Raw genomic sequence first — 19,661 nt, 5'->3', positions numbered from 1 at the left:
TTTTCAGCCATGAGTTGGGTCTAAGACAACACACAACAGATAATTTTATCATCGTATTATATAATAATCTTAATGGCGACGCAGTGGCGCAGTAGGTAGTGCTGTGGCCTCACAGCAAGAAGGTCGCTGGTTCGAGCCTCGGCTGGGTCAGTTGGCGTTTCTGTGTTGCATGTGTTTTCATGTTCCGGTGCTCCAGTCCAAAGACATGTGGTACAGGTGAATTGGGTAGGCTAAATTGTCCATAGTGTGTGTGTGTGTGTGTGTGTGTGTGTGTGTGTGTGTGTGTGTGTGTGAATGAGTGTGTATGGATGTTTCCCAGTGATGGGTTGTGGCTTGAAGGTCATCGGCTGCGTAAAACATATGCCGGATAAGTTGGCAGTTCATTCCGCTGTGGCGACCCCAGATTATTAAAGGCACTAAGCTGAAAAGAAATTAAATGAATGAATAATAATCTTAATAAATATAAGTAATAAATCTTATGCAATAATAAATTATTTTTGTATTCTATTGATTTGTCTATGGAATTTCATCCTAATAAACTTAATATTCATGCAAAAGATTTCTTAAATGATCTTAGCATCACTCCAGTTGTGTCTTTAGATTGTTTCCAGCTACATTTAGGATTAATTTCTGTTATTTATTTAGAATAATATCTGCATAGTTACAATAATACTCTTATTTATTTATGATTATATATAATATTTTGTTTCATTTAAAATATATATATTTATTTATGTATTTGTTTGTTTGTTTGTTTGTTTGTTTGTTTGTTTATTTTAAAATATTTGAGGGGTAGCTGTGCCTCAGTAGAGCTTTATGTCTAGCAACGCCCATGCAAAATACCATACATCCTCATAAAATACACTGCATTTTTTGTTATTACCGTAAACAGTATATTCTAAGGCTATGTATTTTAATTTCAGTCTTAACGTTTTTATTCAGTCTTGTGTTGTTGATTAACAGTAGTTATTTTTGTCTGCTGTCATTTTAAAGTATTTTTCCATGAAGGAGTACTTTCACTCAAACTGTTAAATATGGATATTCTTCATTGTTAGCATGTTGTTGCATTCAAGCGGATTGCAGAATGGGAATATGGAAGAGGATTGAGATATTAACACATAATTTAAACAATTTTACCAAAGCCTCTGTACTTTGATGCTTGGTCTTGGGCGGCTGCCATGTTTTTGTAGTTTGTTTACACTTATTTAACAACACACTTTACATGCCAATTTGCACATAACAGCTTCACATATAACGCTGTATATAGTAATAAACACGTACATACACTTGTCAATCTGTATATTTGCACTCACTACTTCAATTTTTTTAAATATATTTATTATCTGATTTTTGTTCTGTCTCTGTTATCCTGTTGCACTGTAGAAGACCAGTCAACAAAACAAATTCCTAGTATGTGTGAACATACCTGGAAATAAAGCTCTTTCTGATTCTGATTCTTTTTACCTGAGTTTGTAGTTCTAATGGAATCTAATGCACAGTGTATTGTGGGCAATATTAACGGTTAGAGTATGAACACACTCTACACTTTCAATTTCTACCGGAAATAGTCGACCATCCGAGAACTTTTGGCGTACTCTTGTCAACATACACACTAACTCTATTTTCCAATACTATTCAGGACAGATAGTATGCAAATGTGGACGCAGCAAGAGTATTTACTATAAATTACTTCGTTTTTTAGTTATTTTTTTGTGTGAGTTCGCTCACATGAGTGGTTGTTTTTGTGTTAATCTGTAGGGTGTTGATCTGGACGAGGGCCCTCAGAAGGGAGCAGACGCTGAGCTGTCGGAGGACTTCGGCTGGGAGGAATATACCCCGGTAACTTACTCTATGCACATCATTATGATCTAAATGTGTTCTGGTGTTCACTTGTGTTTTAAAGGGGGTAGTTCACCCAAAAATGAACATCTACTCTGTTTATACATCCTTATACATCAAAGCTCAACAGAGTTCTCTTAAACACAAAAGAAGATATTGTGAAGAATGCTGAAAACCTGTAACCATTTACTTCCATAGCAGGAAAAACAAATACTATGGTCGTCAATGGTTACAGGTTTTCAGCATTTTTCAAAACATCTTCTTTTGTGTGTTTTAGAACAAAGTAACCTAAACAGGTTTGCAAAAAGTGAAGTGAGAGTAAATAATTTAAGTTTGTGTGTGAACGGCCTCTTTAATGGTTGCTCTTCTGCAGGATAATAAACCCCAGAAACCCAAAGAGACAGCCAGTCACCATCGAGGCTCAAAGGTAAAGGTGTTTTCATCAGAGTCCACGATAAATAAACCTAGTAAACTTCAGCTGATGTAAACATGTGCTCTCCTCAGAATAAAGACTTTCCTGATGACCTTCTGGATCCTCCAGGAGCAGCAGCTGCAGATTATCACCTGTCAGATGCTGCCAAGGTAAATATCAGACATGTAGATGCAGAAACCATACATGCAGAAATCATCTTATCTGCTCACTGAGGCTTTGAGCAGAAAACCCACAGACTTTCACTGAGGGTGCTTATTTAATCTAGCATCATCTTAAACTCTCTCTCTCTCTCTCTCTCTCTCTCTCTCTCTCTCTCAGGCTGAGTGGACTTCAGCTCAGATGGACATGAAGAGATTGAGGGATCAGGAGGAAGAGCAGAAGCTGGAGCAAGAGGAAGATGAAGGGGTCAGTCTGAACACATACACACACCGCACATTCATTCATGACTATAACCAGTATATTGTGATGGTTTCTAGTGTGTTTTGGGGCATTTTCCATCAGTATGAATTGGTTTTAACATGCTTCATACAGAAGGTAAAAGATTCCCAGTAGAGACCCAAAGAACTTTTACATCTTAAAGGGCACCTAAGGTGAAAAATCTACTTTTCAAGCTGTTTGGACAGACATGTGTGTAGGTATAGTGTATAGACCGTCATATTGGGGTGATATAAACACACACAGTCCTTTTTTTTTTCGATCGACCGCAGCTTGACGTAGGAGTGTGGTCCCCCCGCCCACCAATATTGATTGACATGCGCGCATTACCACATCGTCAGTTTGTTGTTTCACGTCCGCCATTTTCAGCGTGCGAGTCAAAGCAAGGTTTAATAATTGTTATATAAAATAAAAATAAAAATACGTATAAATATGATTTTTTTTCGTGTCACACACGTGCACGTTGCACTGCACCACAAGCTACATACATACACAACTACATACATAATTATAATATAATATATTAATTATATTAGGCGATGCGGTGGCGCAGTAGGTAGTGTTGTCGCCTCACAGCAAGAAGGTCGCTGGCCTCAGCTGGGTCAGTTGGCGTTTCTGTGTGGAGTTTGCATGCTCACATTCGCGTAGGTTTCCTCCGGGTGCTCCGGTTTCCCCCACATTCCAAAGACATGCAGTACAGGTGAATTAGGTAGGCTAAATTGTCCGTAGTGTATGTGTGTGAATGAGAGATGGGTTGCAGCTGGAAGGGCATCCACTGCGTAAAACATATGCTGGATAAGTTGGCGGTTCATTCCGCGGTGGTGACCCCAGATTAATAAAGGGACTAAGCCAAAAAGAAATTGAATAAATGAATAATATTAATAATAATAATTATAAGAAATTATTATGAACTTTGAGTCAAAATCATCAATTTTTTATGCCAAAAATATTTAGGAAAGGTCATATTTATTGGTCATGTTCCATATACAATATACCAAAACTAAACACTTGATTATATGATTAATATTCATTAACATTAATATTATGATTAATATTATTACTTGATTAATATGATTAATATGATTAATGAACATGGCTAATATGACTGATTGATTTATTAGTATGCATTGCTAAGAACTTGTTCAACTTTATAGGCTATTTTCTGAATATTTAGTTGTTGTTTTTTTACCTTCAGATTTCCAATAGTTGTATCAAACATATTGTCACATATTCTACAATATGTATATTGTATTAAACATTCATGGAAAGCTTATTTATTCAGCCTTCATGTGACGTATTTAGGGTCAGATATGAGTTCCATTGTGTGTGTTTCATTAACAGGACACTGACAGTCTGATGGAGTGGTGGAACACAGTGGAGTGTGAGTTTACCATTCATACACACACACACACACACACACACACACACCACGTCACATTCATCTCACATTCAGCCTTTATGTTTTCCAGATTGGGATGAAATTCCTTCAAACGACACCATCAGCTCTAAAGAGGAGGAGACTATGTAAGACTATATAAACTATTGATTCTGCACACTCCACACCCATTATATATAGTTGAAGACAAAATATTTAGTTAAAGCTGTTTAATGGAGAGAATATATATATATATATAAGAGCTCTTTATTAGTCTTTATTATTATCATTCTTATAATTATTAATCATTCTTGTTTTCAAATATTACCCAAAAGCTGTATATTTTCAACAGTATTTCCTGTTATATTTTTGATTTTATTTTTTTATTTGTTAATTGGCTACCGAGCAAACCACTGCTGCTCAATAATTTTGCCTAATGAACCTGGTTAAGCCTTTAAAGGGCCACGAAACCCCCCTGTTTCAGCAGGGTGTTTTCACACCCCTAGTTTGGAAAAAGTCAGGAAAGTGGGTGAGTCCAGCTCTGTTTAAACTAATGCGTTTTTGTTTTAACACGGCTAATAACACTGTTCCCTTTAAAGATTTACCCGACATGTCCTCGGGAGTCATACTCGTATCAAACTTGCGAAGTCTGAACTTACAAGGAGAGGATGCAGGACTGAACTGTGTGTAGGCTACTTAACATTGAGGATAAAGCCCCAATCAGAGAGGAGAATGTCTGCAGCCCCGCCTCCGTTTTCAGATGTCTCCGTTTCCCCCATCCACACTGAGACGGAGCAGCAGCGTTTTAAAATGAAAACGGCCTCGAAAACTCCGGCGTAGTGTGGATGGATGGCTAGCAAAACTTCTGCGTTTTAAAATGAAAACGCATACGTGTAAACGGGGCCTCAGTTTAGGGGGGAGTGTCAGGGGAGGGATAGTGGAGAGGTGCATAAAAATTAGCAAAACAAACACACAGACGCAGGGGAGAAAGACTGTTTACATGGACATCAGTAATCAAATTATTTGCCAAATTATTATATGGTGGACTTTAACTGCAGTTTGGCACTTTCATTCAGGAAAATGTATGCATGACTATTATATTGTTATATAAAATAACTGTCCACATTTGTTGTGGACTGTATGCGTTACGTTGGCCTATTCAAATTTCTTAATATGTGTTTGTATCTAAAAGCCCATATTAATAAATATTCTCTTTGAACGCCTTGGGGAGATCCACCCCGTGACTGTTTTTATACTTTTACTTATTATTCATATATATATATATATATATATATATATATATATATATATATATATATATATATATATATATAATTATTATTATTATTATTATTATATTTTTTTACTATTTTTTTATACTATTTTACTATTTTTCCAGTATATATATACTTACTACTGTAAGAAAATATCAGAATTCAGTACATACTTTCAGTATTATCTTTGCTTGAACTGACCCGATCTAATCCTGTTTATATGAAATGAACCTGCTACTCCCGAGCAGGTTTGAGCTACCAGAACTGTTGCTATGACAACAACTCTTCGATGAGTTTTGGAGAACGAAACGATCCTAGATCATGTGAAATCGTCAATAACCAAATTGTACTTTACAGGAATGACTGCCAGAGTAAATTTGAGTCAAGGTATATGATTAAGTATGCTGATAATTCTGTCATTGTTAGTCTGTTGCATGATCGTGTTGAGGGCTCAGTGTTGGACAACTTTATTGCTTGGTGCAAAGACTCATATTTACAACTTAATATCTCAAAAACTAAAGAGATGCTGATTGATTTTCGCCGGAACTCTATTTCTAATACTACTACTACTACTATAAACGGTACTGTTGTTGAGACAGTGAGTGAGTATAAATATTTGGGAACCATTTTGGATGATAAACTCAACTTTGAGGCCAACACTAAGTTTATCAGTAAAAAGGCAAATCAGAGACTGATCTACTTGAGGAAGTTGAAGGGATTTAATGTGGATAAGCCTCTTCTTAGGACATTTTATTCTTCTTTTATTGAGTCTCTTTTAACTTTTGCAGTAGTATGCTGGGATGGTAATTTGAGGGTGACTAGTAAAAACAGACTTTCAAAAATTGTTCATCAATCTCAAAAGCTCTTGGGCATAAATCTTAACAGCTGTATGAATTCCAAAAGTTTACATACTTAATCACCCATTTCTAAATGGTCTGTCTCAAAAAGTGAGGGGGACATATCCCCCCTGTCCCCCCCGGTTGCTACGCTCCTGGTTTACTGTTATTTTATGTTGTCGAGTGTGACTTGTTGCTGTCAATTGTCGGCTATTGCTGTAAACCTAATTGCCCTTCGGGGACAATAAAAGACATTAACTTAACTTAAATCCAGCTAACTGAGTAATCCACATACAAAGAACGGACCCCAGGGCTTAATATGTGCCAGAACGAACCAGATCCAGATCCGGCACATGAACATCTTGAGGGCGTCGACCTTCATTTGCCTAGAGCAGAACCGTTACCCCAATCTGTTCCAGGACCTCGCAATTTTCAAATTAGGCACTGGCTGTATCTGATAATTATACTTAATATTGTTTATTTTTCTGATCAAACTGGCAAAACATCACATTGAACTCATTTTTGTTAAATGTCATTTTACAAAAGCATTTCACTTTCAGCAAGTCTTATTGGAAAACTAGACAAAAATATGGAAGATGGGCATAGAGTAGCTCCTCCCCTTCATGGAAAAACCGCCAATAGCATTTTGTTTTCCTCACAGCTCTGCCAGTGAGAGTGGTTGAGCTCAAGCGCATCAAATGAACAGCAAATGAGAAGAAGGGGGCGGGGCATGTCAGATACTAGACAGTATTTGATTGGTCAGAAGATTTGATGAGAAACTAACATGAGAAAAACGTTGCTCCATTTAGGGTCAAACTGCAAACTTTATATCTGTTTTATATCTTCTAAATGTGAATTTTGTCACTGTTTTTGAGCACACTTGCTTATAGATATCTTTACAACTAACAATACTGACTCGAACATCTAAAAAATATTATTTTTATTTTAAGGGACCTTTAACGAGTCTCCATTAATCTCTGTGTTCAGCTCATTTAAAGCAGTAGTGGAGCAGGTTCACAGAAACTGAAGCATGAGGTGACGTCAAAAAAATAATAATTTTAGGCGGAAGCAACAACCTGCAAACTTTGGATGTTTATATCTTCTAAATGTAGCTATGTGGCTTAGGTCATTAAAAAAATGTCCAGAAATAGTTTTATATGCTCATTTATAACTCCATAAAATACCCCTAGAATCAGATGGTCCATAATTGACCATATTTGGATCTATCCTGAATAATAATGAGCTCACACACGCACACACACGTTGTGTTGTGAATAAAATTGAAGCTAAATTGGAATTAAATCTGAAAAAAAATACAATAAATTAACAAAAGATACACTTATACATGTGTTTAGCTCCAGCCTGAAGAGGCATATGCAAATTATAATCTGTTTGAGTATTTTGCATTCTAGATGAGCATATGAAGAGATATAGTCATTGCTCAGTGATGCATAGTACACAATCTGCATCTCCCCTTTTAAAATAAGAGTTCAACATTCATATACAACATTCCCAACATTCAAGGGAGGAAAATGGTCATTTTCATTGTTGGGATTTTTCACTGGGGTTTTACACTCATGTAATTTACATGGGAATGAGGAACCAGTGTTTGAGGTTCATGGTATGCCCATTTCCATATGCTGATCTCTTTTTCTTCAACTAAGCCTAGGTATACCTGGATTTTCTTTATAGGGCATCTTTAAGACTAACATACTGGTACTAACATCTAAAACAACATCATTTTAACTTCACAGGACTTTAACGAGTCTTCATTGCTCTCTGTGTTCAGCTCGTTTAAGGCAGTAGCGGAGCAGGTCCACCGTGGTCTGCGAGTGTACCTGAAGCTCTTCATGGAGCGCGCTGAGCTGCTCTACCAGCATGTGTTGATCTTATATGCCATCGCAGACGACCTCAGCAGCTTCCACCATCGCTCCAAAATCGCCAACATCGCTGGTGGCACCACCACGGCTGTAGGGGGAGCTGCTGCTATCGCAGGGCTGGCGCTGGTGCCCGTCACCTTCGGCGTCTCTATCATCATCTCCGCCATCGGCCTTGGGGTCGCCACGGCTGGAGGAATCACTGCGGCTTCAGCCACCATATCTGACAACGTCAACAACATGCATGTGTGTATGACGCTAACACTGATGAGTTTACGTTCATTACATTTATAGAGCACTTTTAAAACAGCTAGGGCTGACCTGAACGTGTGTGTTACGTGCTGGAATGCTCTCTTTGTTTTGGTCCCTTTAACCAGCCCAATGTCAGTTTAGCCAGTTATATTCCAGCACCCCGGATTACCTTGGTGGAAAACTATATCATTCAGTCAGGAAGGCTCTCAGAGTACGAGTCTGCAATGGAAATGCGACCTCCAGTGGACAATAGCAGACTCTGAAACAAGACGCAGATTCTCAGAGTTCCACATGAGATTATTAATTGGAAAATAATATAAATATTACGAAGGTAAACATTAGGTGAGCAGGTTACATTGTAACCCGTGTCCTAACGACACGCTACGTGACCAGATTTGCAGTGATAAGCAATGGGCTATATGCACAGCTAATGTTTTTCAGCCAGTGTTGAACCTCCGGTGGAAGGTTTATGTGGCTGTCTTCAATTTCATAAGGCTGCTTTTACAGCATCGATGTTGTGATGTAATTCAAATACATTCAGTTAAATAGACTGAAGCATACATTTTGGTTATCAAGGCGTAAAAGGAGACGAAAGACAGCGTCATTAGAAGCAGGCTAGTGCAGAAATTCCATTAAAAATACTGGGGTAAAATTTATTTCCATATTCTAAAGACATGTTGCAGAAAAATATAATTTAATGCAGTGCTTCTTGTTTGGTATAATACTTTATACCACTTTATACCGTATCTCAGCCAGGCAGTGAAGATCGCTGTGTTTTAAAGAAATCTGATCTTAAACGAGGTGATTTTGTATGGGATGACAATTCACCGGAAGCCCTGGGGCTGACTGAAATTAAAAGTCTGTGGCCATATACCCCACTGGGCTGTTTGCACCAGACAAAACACAACAGAAATGTAAATACAGCAATTCAGAAGCACAGAATAGTGCACTCACTGCACTCCAGCCAAGTGGTAAGGTTTATAATCTAATTAAACCTCTTTAACACTATTAAATGTAGATGCTGAATCACTGATATGTGTTGGTTTGCACTGAGTCACAGTTCTAAAGTTCAATTTCAGATGATTTATTTTATTTTCCAGATCTGAGGTGAACTATCTGCTGCTGCTTTCAGTAGTACGGCAATAAATGTCATGTAAAATGTCATTCAAACTCACATTATTAACATTCAAAACTGAATAAAGCACATGAGGTGTACCTGAGACGATCACCTGTGAGAAATAGAAGCTGTTTTGAGCCATTTTAGGTGTTGGTTAGAGCAAAAACTACTTTTAATATGGAATATAGTCGCGTGTCGTTGCTTTTATTTAGTTTAAATCAGCCTTTAGGCTCGATAGTCAGGCACAGTACTGTTGGTATCAATCTGGCAACCTTCACTTGCATTTGTTTTGAACCAGGTGTGCAATACCTAGTTCAACCACTGGGTGTCAAACATACATACTTCACACTTAATTTTGACTCATTATTTCTGAAACAAGACTATATGCTTTGCTTGTCTAGAAAATGCTTCTTTATTTAATAATTTTTAGATAATTGGTCTAAAAAGCGAATCATTAAATTTGCATTCATTTAAATATATATTTTTGGACCATGTTGTCGCAGGACCGTAAGAAGATTGAGGTGATCGTTCAGGACTATGAGACTCAGCTGGTGGAGATGCAGCGCTGTCTGCAGTTCATCATCGAGGGTCTGTCTCGACTGCGGAATCACGCTCTGCTGCGGAGGAACAACTACTACACGGGCGACTGGGAGGTGCGGCGCGCCCTGCAGACCATCAGCCTGGTCAGCGAGCCGGTGGACCGAGCAGAGGACATCATCACCAACACACTGCTGAAGCTGGCCAGCCTGCACACAGGCATCGACAAATACTTCACTAAAGACATGAAGGAGGTAAAGAAGGGCTGCAAGAAGGAGGTGACGGCCGAGGTGCGCAGTATAGCCAAACAGCTGCATCAGGGGCTGGTGGAGCTCAACACTATCAGAGGACAACTGCTGGACGCCAGCGGGAACATCTAAACTGGGGGAGGGGAGGAATGTGGGGAAGGAGTCTGAAAGAGGGGGAGGAGTTTGAGTATGGAAGAGGAGTCAGGGGCTGGTGGAGCTCAACACTATCAGGAGACAACTGGTAGCTGGATGCTAGCGGGAACATCTGAACTGGGGGAGGGGAAGGAGTCTGAGGAAGAAATCTGGGTATGAGGAGGAGTTTGAGTCTGGGTATGGTGAGCAGTCTGTGGATGAAGTCTGGGTATAGTGAGGAGTCTGGGGAAGGTTTCTGGGTATGGGGAGGCATTTGAGTCGGAGTATAGTGAGGAGTCTGGGGAAAGAGTCTGGGTATGGTGAAGAGTCTGGGGAAGGATTCTGGTATGGGGAGGTGTTTAAGTCTGGGTATGATGAGTAGTCTGGAGAAGGAGTCTGGGTGTGGTGAGGAGTATGGGGAAGGAGTCTGAGTATGGTGAGGAGTCTAGGGAAGGATTCTGGGTATGGGGAGGAGTTTGGGTTTGGGTATGATAAGAAGTCTCGAGAAGGAGTCTGGGTATGGGGAGGCGTTTGAGTCTGGGGAAGGAGTCTGGGTATGGGGAGACATTTGAGTCTGGGGAAGGAGTCTGGGTATGGGGAGGAGTTTGAGTTTGGGTATGGTGAGGAGTCTGGGTATGAGGAGGAGTTTAAGTTTGGGTATGGGGAGGAGTTTGAGTCTGGGGATGGTAAGGAATCTGGGGGAGGCGTCTGGGTATAGGGACAAGTATAGGGAGGGGAGAAGTTTGAGTTTAGGGGAGGAGGTGTGGTCTGAGGGAGGAGTCTAGGGTGAAGTCTTCATCTTGGGGAGGAGTCTTTGTCTGGAGGAGGAGTCTGGATTTGAGGGAGGAGTTTGGGTCTGGGGAGGGTTTTGAGACAGGGACAGGAATCTGTGGAAGAAATACGAGGCTGAAGGAGATGTAAGAATATAGGAAAGGGGTTTGAGTGAGTGACTCTAAGCAGCAACTTTGCAGATTTTGGGCTGAATTATACTCCTGCGTCGAGTGATCAATGTGACCCACAGCGCATACCTTGCACATAGCCATGCATTTATACTTCTGCGTGCTGTTTGTGTTGCTCTGCAATAACACTTCTGAAATGCTAGCTGGCAGTGAGGATTTTACGTTCGATTTTAGGTTTCTTTGTGGGTGTTTGTTTACACTGGAAAAACCTGTAATGCAACCTTAATGTACAAGTAGCGGACATGCAACAACTTTAATCATAAAGTAAATACAAAACAAAAGTTTCCATATGGAGCTCCTCAGCAGGACCCCACACTTATTCCCCAGCTCTCACCCCCACCCACACTCATCAATGCTACCAAGCTGACCAATCACAGAGCTTACGCTATGCATCATTGCAATGTGTACATTTTTTGGTGCACATCAGCCACGGTGAAGGGTATGCGACCGTGCAAAGTATGCGCCTTATAAATCAGCCTTATGGCTACTTTCAACTCCACTTTTAGAACTTCCTTTTCCTTGTTGCCTCAACCACACGATTTTGACAGAGAAAGCAAGTCTTGCTTCATATGTCCACTCCAACACATATATGTCCCAAAATGCAATGCGATTAGTAATCAATGCAATGCAATCAGTGTAGTTTCAAAGTGTTCAAGGGTTTAGGGCAATCCATTTTAACCCATTCAGATGCTGAGCCAGTAGTCCACACTTGAGCCCGTGGGAGGAGTCTGAATCAGTAGGAGTCTAGCTATGAAAGTTGGCTGAATCAGTGGCATTTGCTGCTCCTCTGCACATGGCAGAAAGAAACTTGAAATTCAGCAACTCTCATTATAAACCATCTCTGCCTCTTGATTTACAGTATTCTCGCTTGAGCATACTTGTAATGAAAACCAGATATCCAAGAGATTTCTAGAAGACGTAACAGCAAAGTTCCCATCATGTTTACTGAATTGTGGAAAGCAAGGTAATTGCGACTTTTCACCCAGCGAACTTTCCATAACTTTGTCAAATGGTTCCTGTTTAAGAATGTGCTTTGTAGTTACATATATAAATCCAAACATTAACCTTCCCAGATCATTGTAGGAAGGTTTTCCTAAGAGCTTAATAAGAACATTTAATTTAAGGTTATGCCAATCTTACCTTAACCTAAAGATTATTTTACATATACTTTTTTTAACTTTTAATTGTTTACCATCAGAGAAAGTTTGGTTAGCTGTTAGCTGGCTAACTCTGTTTTGTTTATATTTAATCACTCTTATAGTTTTAGGTTTATATTTCACAGTTCAGACATTTTTTTTATTGTTTTGCTAGATGTAAACCCAGTCTGAGACAAAATCTTAAAATGTACAGATACAAATGAGAAGCCAAAATGAATTGTGAGGTTCTGCTTTAGCAGAAACTTCCATAACTGTTCATAAATAGTCTACAAAATCATTTGTATTATATTTTAAACAATTTCTGAACTATCTGCAGCTTGAATGTGCGCATATTTCAGTGCCAATCTGTTTGTTTAGGTGTAGAAATCAAGCCCATTCTGCTGCTTTATAGTGGAAACTGATGTTTTGATTCATGAATGTTTAAGATATTGTGATAATTATGAACATAAGTGGCTTTATTCTTACTCTTCTAGTCATTTATTGAGACTAATGGATCAGAAGTCAAATAAGGTCTAAATATACAGATTGAATATCACATGGTGTTAAACTGTTTGTGCTCCAGGCTATCTGTTGTTGTTGTTGTTATGTTTAATGAAGTGCACAGAACTGCTTTTATATAGATGTGAATGTCATATATGCTCTTGTTTTGCACCAGTGGTATTACTGCTAATATCTCTTTACATGATGTGCAATACAGAAAAGATATTTAAATAAAAAATACAACATGTACTACTTGTTTGTGTGAGCACAGGCTGTATTTAAGCATGTGGGCCCATGTTGATGTGGGAAATCAGAATTTTTCTCCAAACCCGCCCTGATCATGTGCTTTTGAAGGAAGAGTGTGTGATTTTACAGGGAAAACAGGGGCAGATATTCATCTCTTCACACACTGAACACTGTTTTTGGAGCTGATTAGTTTCTTGTTTTGAGTGTTTTTACGACACAGGTTGCGGAGTCTCATTTCACAACCGGACATTAGCAAAACTTCTCGGACAACACCGAAATCTTTAGCTCTCTCACTTTCTTTCTCAGTGTGTGTTTGTTTTATTGTTATTATTTTGGAAGAGGGTTTAGAGAACCCCCACACCGCTTCAATCAGATCATTGTGAAGGTAAGCGCTGTTTATTGCGGTTTGCTATGTAGAAATGAGGAAGTGTTTGTTTGCTGTTTAACATACTGCTTCGTTTAGTCTATAATCTGCTTTAAGTTAAACGTCTCTGCAAGCTGTGGTGGTTTTGACTTGATTTCAGTGTGTGTCGTGTTGAAAAATAAAAAGATATTTGCTTATTAAGACGCGCGCATGTAAAAGAAAAAAAGTTTATGTACATTCCTTCGCCTGAGGCGAAAGCGTGGACGCTCATGAATATTAATCACGCATTGGTGACGTCACTTGAAATGATTGGTTCAGTCTTAATATTGCCCTATGAATATTGATAAGTCAAGCCTTTGCCCCAGGACATTGTTTTTAACTCGTCATTGTTTAAACTGTAAAAGCTCGTCCATCCTGTGTTCAATCTGTTGTGTATAGTCCACCTGCGTCTGAAAGGCGTGTCAGGTATTACAAATACAACATATTCCGGTTCTGTTGAACTCTTTTTACGTAGCGCAACGCGTCGGTGACGTCAGGTTTACACAACATAAATTTGCTTTTTAATACCACTTGTCTTTGTCATATTTTTTGATTATTAAAACGTTTTTATACAAAAAAATGACGATTTTTATTTCATTTACGTTTTTCATTTTATTTTAGGACTTATTTTTCATTTCCAATATATATTTCAATTATATGTTGTATCTGTGTTGTTCAAAAACATTCCATTCCAAGCTAAATATATTTCTAAATACATTTTAGAGTGAACAAAATACATTTCCAACCGTGTAGTAATAGTAATAAAAATAATAATAATATATGTAACATTTTAAGTAAGTTGATTGGTTGAAGTGCAATTAAAGATGTTGATTAATGTTATGTTTATATATATATATATATATATATATATATATATATATATATATATATATCTTGGATTGAAATAAATAATTAATTAAAATGATTGGAAAATAAATGTTTTTAAATATATTTCAGAAGTGAAATTATATTTCTGTAAGCATATTTAAAAATTATTTTACCAATTTATTTTTTGTCCATTTTTGTATAATTTTAAATGTATATTTAAATATAGGAGAAAAAAAGCATAGTTCTATATCTGAAGACTGATTTATGGCTGTGTGAGGAAGAATGTTGTGTGTGCCAACTTATTTAGGGCTTTTCAATCACTCTAAGTATTGTTCCACAGCAGTATTACTGTATGTAAATTTGCTCTTTACAAAATTCTTTTGGCACATTAAATAACTAATAAAGAATACTCTACAGCACAAAAACTACCTGAATTTTCCTAAACGTAAGGTAATTTTGTGTTATGAATTAATTTATTATTGTTTTATTATTTATCTTCCAGTCTGAAAGCCTATGCCCTTGCTTATGACCTCAAGTTACATAATTACTATTCATATACATAATTAATATTCATGAGCCGAGTCTTATTCGTGCGTCAGTCAGACCTCACTGGGTCAGTTTAAAAATAGCAGAGCATTAGTTATTGGTCACTTTTCAGACATTGAGCGATCAAAATAAAGACACAACCAGTACAATACGACTAAACTCTGTTCCTGACAGCAGTGATTGATCATACTCTGGGACTCTCTACAAATGTTGGGTTGTTGTTGTAACCCAAGTCAAAAATGGACAAACCCAACAGCTGGATTACAAAATATAATTTTAATTTATTTGAAAAAAATAACTAAATGCTTGGGCTTGTGTGCATTTGACCCAACATTGGATTACAATGACCTATTTACTTAGTGTAAACCTTTTGACTAAAATGCAGGTTTGTTATCATAAGCCAAACCCAATGTTGGAGTATTTTTAACTACATTTAAAATGACACATTTTAACTCAATGGTTGGGTTCGTCCACATTTGACCCAACATATGGTTACAATGACCCAGATTTTTTTTTTTTTCATTTAAATGACACTTTTTGACTTATAGTCTTTGTCTACATTTGACCCAACATTGGGTAAAATATAACCCAGCATTTTAAGTGTAAACAATATGTAAACACACACACACACACACACACAAAATGCAGGGTTGTTGTAAATCAAACCCAATGTTGGATTTTTTCCCCGTTACATTTATTTGACTCTTGACCCCCAGTGTTGAATGAATATTTTTAATTTGAAATATTACATCAATCAATATTAAATATTTAAAGGGTTGTGCTTGTCCATATTTGACCCAGCATCGTGCTACAATGACTCATTTTTTAAGAGTAAACTCTTTTATTAAAGTGTAAACATCCCCTAAACACAAATGCATGCTGGGTTGTCATAAACTGAATTTAATGTTGGAGTATTTGTTTTTTAATTACATTATTTGGCACTTTTTAACTAATTGGTTGAGTTTGCTCTTGTTTGACCCAACATTAACCCAGCATTTTTAAAATGGTAAACAACATGTAGACACTAAAAATGCAGGGTTGTTCTCATAAACCAAACCCTATGTTGGATATTTTTTATTAGTGTAAATGACACTTTTGTAATGTAATGGTTGAATTTGTCCATATTTGACACAACATTGGGTTACAATGACCTGACCCTTTTTTTTTTGTAAGTGTAAACATCACCTAAAAACTAAACAAATGCAGGGTTGTTTTCATAAACCAAACCCAATGTTGAATTAATTTTTTTATTAAACTTAAGTCACAAATTTTGACATAATGTTCGGTGTCGTCATCTTTTGACCCAACATTGGGTTATATTGACCCAGATATTTTTTTAAAGTGTAAACACAAAATATGCAGGGTTGTTGTCATAGCCAAATCCGATTTTGGAGTATTTTTTTCTTCGATTGAATTTAAATGACATTTTAACCTTAACATGTAGGGTTTGTCCATATGTAACCTAAAATTGGGTTATAATGACCCAGCTCTTTTTTTTTAGTGTAATCTTCGTAGTCTCTGAAGAATGCAGGGTTGTTAAACCAAACCCAATATTGTATTTAATATATATACTGCATTTTAAAATTACATTTAAAATGACACATTTTAACTTAATGGTTGGGTTTGTCCACATTTGACCCAACATTGGGTTACAGTGACCCAGATTTCCAAAAGATCTCAGAAACACAAAAATATGGGGTTGTTGTCGTAAGCCAAACCCAATGTTGGATTTTTTTTTTCAATTAATTTTATTTGACACTTGACAAACCCAGTGTTGAATGAATATTTCATCAATAACATCAATATTAAATATTTAAGTTGTCTTTGTCCACATTTAACCCAACATCATGTTACAATAACCCATTTTAAGTGTAAACTCTTTTATTGTACTCTTTTTACTGGAGTATTTGTTTTTCAATTAAATTTATTGCAGACTATTTAACTAAAGGGTTGGGTTTGTCCATACTTGACTCAACATTGGGTTATAACAACCCAGAATTTCTAAAAATGTAAACATCACGTAAACACTAAAAATAATGTAGTCATGAGCCAAACCCAATGTTGGATTTTTTTTTTTCAAATTTTTTTTTTTTATTAAACCTAAATTACATTTTTAACTGAATGGTTATGGTTGTCCTCATTTGACCCAACATTGCGTTACAATGACCCAGGTATTTTTTTTCTTTAATTAAATTTAAATGAGATTTTAACCATAAAAGTGTCGCACTGTGGCCTCACAGCAAGAAGGTCACTGGTTCGAGTCCTGGCTGGGTCAGTTGGTGTTTCTGTGTGGAGTTTGCATGTTTTCCCCGTGTTGGCGTGGGTTTCCTCCGGGTGCTCCGGTTTCCCCCACAGTCCAAACACATGCGCTATAGGAGAAGTAATCAACTAAATTGGCCGTAGTGTGTGTGTGTGTGTGTGTGTGTGTGTGTGTGTGTGTGTGTGTGAATGAGTATGTATGGGTGTTTCCCAGTACTGGGTTGCAGCTGGAAGGGCATCCGCTGTGTAAAACATATGTTGGAATAGTTGGCGGTTCATTCCGCTGTGGTGACCTCTGATGAATAAAGGGACTAAGCTGAAGGAAATTGAATGAATTAACTTTAACATGTTGGGTTTGTCCATATTTAACCCAACATTGGATTATAATTACCCAGCTCTTTTTTAATGTAATCTCTAAAGATTGCAGGGTTGTTAAATCAAACCCAATATTGTATATATATATATATATATATATATATACACGCTTTTTAACTTAATGGTTGGGTTTGTTCACATTTGACCCAACGTTGTTACAATGACCCTTTTTTTAAACATCACAAAAAAGATAAACCAAACCTGATGTTGTATTATTATAATTTTTTTAAATATAAATTTAAATGACACTTGTTAACTTTACGTGTTGAGTACATGCATATTTGACCCAACATTGGGTCACAACAACCCAGTGTTTTGTTTTGTTTGTTATTTAGAGTAAAGGATTGTGTTTAGGTGTGTCTGCTGGCTCTCTGACCTCAGTATGAGTTACGTTACATATTTCCCATTGAAGTGTTTACTCTTCTGTACTATAGTACAGGCCTGTGTTTAATAATGACCTCTCAATAATACAGACACCACCATTTAAAAAAGCATTGACTGAAAGCAGAGGGTAAAACACAAACAGAAGATCCAGCTCAACCAGTCAGGGCAGTAATGATCATCTCCTTAATTACAGACTCATTAACCCTCTGTTTTCTTCAGCAGGACGGACTGGGCATGCAGAAACTCAATCCTTTCAGATCTTCTCCACAGGTCTGTGCTTTTAGTTTTGTTTGAGTTCAATAATAGCAAGTGCAGTGTATATGAAGCAGACAAAAGAAATAAAGCAGAAAGCATGCAGAGGTGATGATTAAAAAAGAAAATCTTAAACTAAATAATAAAAATAATAAATAAACTGATGACATTTGAATAGTTTTTTAATTCATCTTCTTTTCTTATCTTCTCCTTTTCTAACTTTTTTCTTCAAACAAAAAACAAGTGAAAATATTAAATGGATTGTTTTGTTTGTTTCATCTCCTTTTATGCATTTTATCTTGCAAAAACAAACAAATAAATAAACAAATAAATAAACAAATAAATAAATAAATAAATAAATAAATAAATAAATAAATAAATAAATGTAGTTTTTAAATAAACCGTTTCTTTCATTTTGTCTTTTTTATGAATCATTTAATATTATTTTCTATTATTTTTTCTTTTAAAAAACCCAAAACAAAAAATCAACTAAAAACACTAAATATTTTGTTTAATTTTAAAATAAATTGTTTCGTCTTTTTTCTTATATCACTCAATCGTCTTTTCTACTTAAACAAACAAAAAACATGTAAAAATTATGAATGCATTTTTGTTATCTCCTTTTCTACTTAATAATAATAATATTAAATAAATAAATTCGTTTTTTTTTTATAAGTATTTTTTTGTTTCATCTTTTTTGATAAATTGCTCGCTGAAAGTGGAAAAGACGATTGAGTGATATAAGAAAAAAAGACTAAACAAAACGAAACCATTTTAAAATAGTTTAATTTTGTTTAGTCTTTTTTCTTATCACTCAATCGTCTTTTCCACTTTTAAAAAACAAAACAAGTAAAAATAATCAATGGAATGTTTAAAAAAATGTTTTTTAGCACTTATAGCACTCAACCTGCTTTTCCACTTAAGATAATAAATAAAGAAATAAAGAAATAAAGAAATAAGTAAATAAATTGTTTAGTTTTTAAATAAACTGTTTACTTTGTGTTTTATCTTTTTGGATGGATCGCTCAATCTCATTTTCTGCCTTCTATTTAATAAGTAAATAAATAAATAAAAACAAGTAAAAAATAGTAAATAAATTGTTTTAAAGTGTTTTATTTCGTTCTTTTTTTCTTATAGCACTCAATCTGCATTTCTACTTAAGATAATAATAAATAAATTGTTTACTTTTTAAATAATTTTTTTAGTTTTGTTTTGTCTTTTTTGATATATCGCTCAATCTTATTTTCTACCATTTCTGTCTTAAATAAATAAATAAATGCAAATGAATAAATTTAGTTTGTAAATAAATGGTTTCATTTGTTCTGTCTTTTTCATATATCACCCCCTTTTCTGATTATTTTCTTCAAAACAAAAAACAATTAAAACATAATAAATAAATTGTTTTTATTGTTTCATC

General features: G+C 36.2%; 2 protein-coding genes across 4 annotated transcripts in view; both read left to right on the top strand.

The window, feature by feature from the left end:
* si:cabz01007807.1 (uncharacterized) overlaps positions 1 to 13,200 on the top strand; it is a 20,774-nt gene extending 7,574 nt beyond the window's left edge. The window contains exons 8-15 of the mRNA XM_056462558.1: positions 1,759 to 1,839; positions 2,213 to 2,266; positions 2,344 to 2,421; positions 2,591 to 2,677; positions 4,049 to 4,088; positions 4,177 to 4,231; positions 7,982 to 8,315; positions 9,942 to 13,200. Coding sequence (XP_056318533.1) covers positions 1,759 to 1,839; positions 2,213 to 2,266; positions 2,344 to 2,421; positions 2,591 to 2,677; positions 4,049 to 4,088; positions 4,177 to 4,231; positions 7,982 to 8,315; positions 9,942 to 10,355 — 1,143 coding nt within the window. The 3' untranslated portion in view covers positions 10,356 to 13,200. The remainder of the gene's footprint in view (positions 1 to 1,758; positions 1,840 to 2,212; positions 2,267 to 2,343; positions 2,422 to 2,590; positions 2,678 to 4,048; positions 4,089 to 4,176; positions 4,232 to 7,981; positions 8,316 to 9,941) is intronic.
* An 85-nt stretch (positions 13,201 to 13,285) lies between these two features.
* The window catches only part of apold1b (apolipoprotein L domain containing 1b), a 31,456-nt gene continuing 25,080 nt past the window's right edge, over positions 13,286 to 19,661 (top strand). For 2 of the 3 annotated variants that reach the window (XM_056460868.1, XM_056460866.1), the window contains exons 1-2: positions 13,286 to 13,582; positions 18,212 to 18,262. In XM_056460868.1, coding sequence (XP_056316843.1) covers positions 18,227 to 18,262 — 36 coding nt within the window. In that variant the 5' untranslated portion in view covers positions 13,286 to 13,582; positions 18,212 to 18,226. The remainder of the gene's footprint in view (positions 13,583 to 18,211; positions 18,263 to 19,661) is intronic. The other variant, XM_056460867.1, reaches the window with a different exon arrangement.

The sequence above is a fragment of the Danio aesculapii genome, chromosome 7, assembly GCF_903798145.1.
Source record: "Danio aesculapii chromosome 7, fDanAes4.1, whole genome shotgun sequence".
In the NCBI taxonomy this organism is placed as follows: Eukaryota; Metazoa; Chordata; class Actinopteri; order Cypriniformes; family Danionidae; genus Danio; species Danio aesculapii.
The sequence above is the reverse complement of the archived record's forward strand: the minus strand, read 5'-3'. Positions and strand labels throughout refer to the sequence as shown.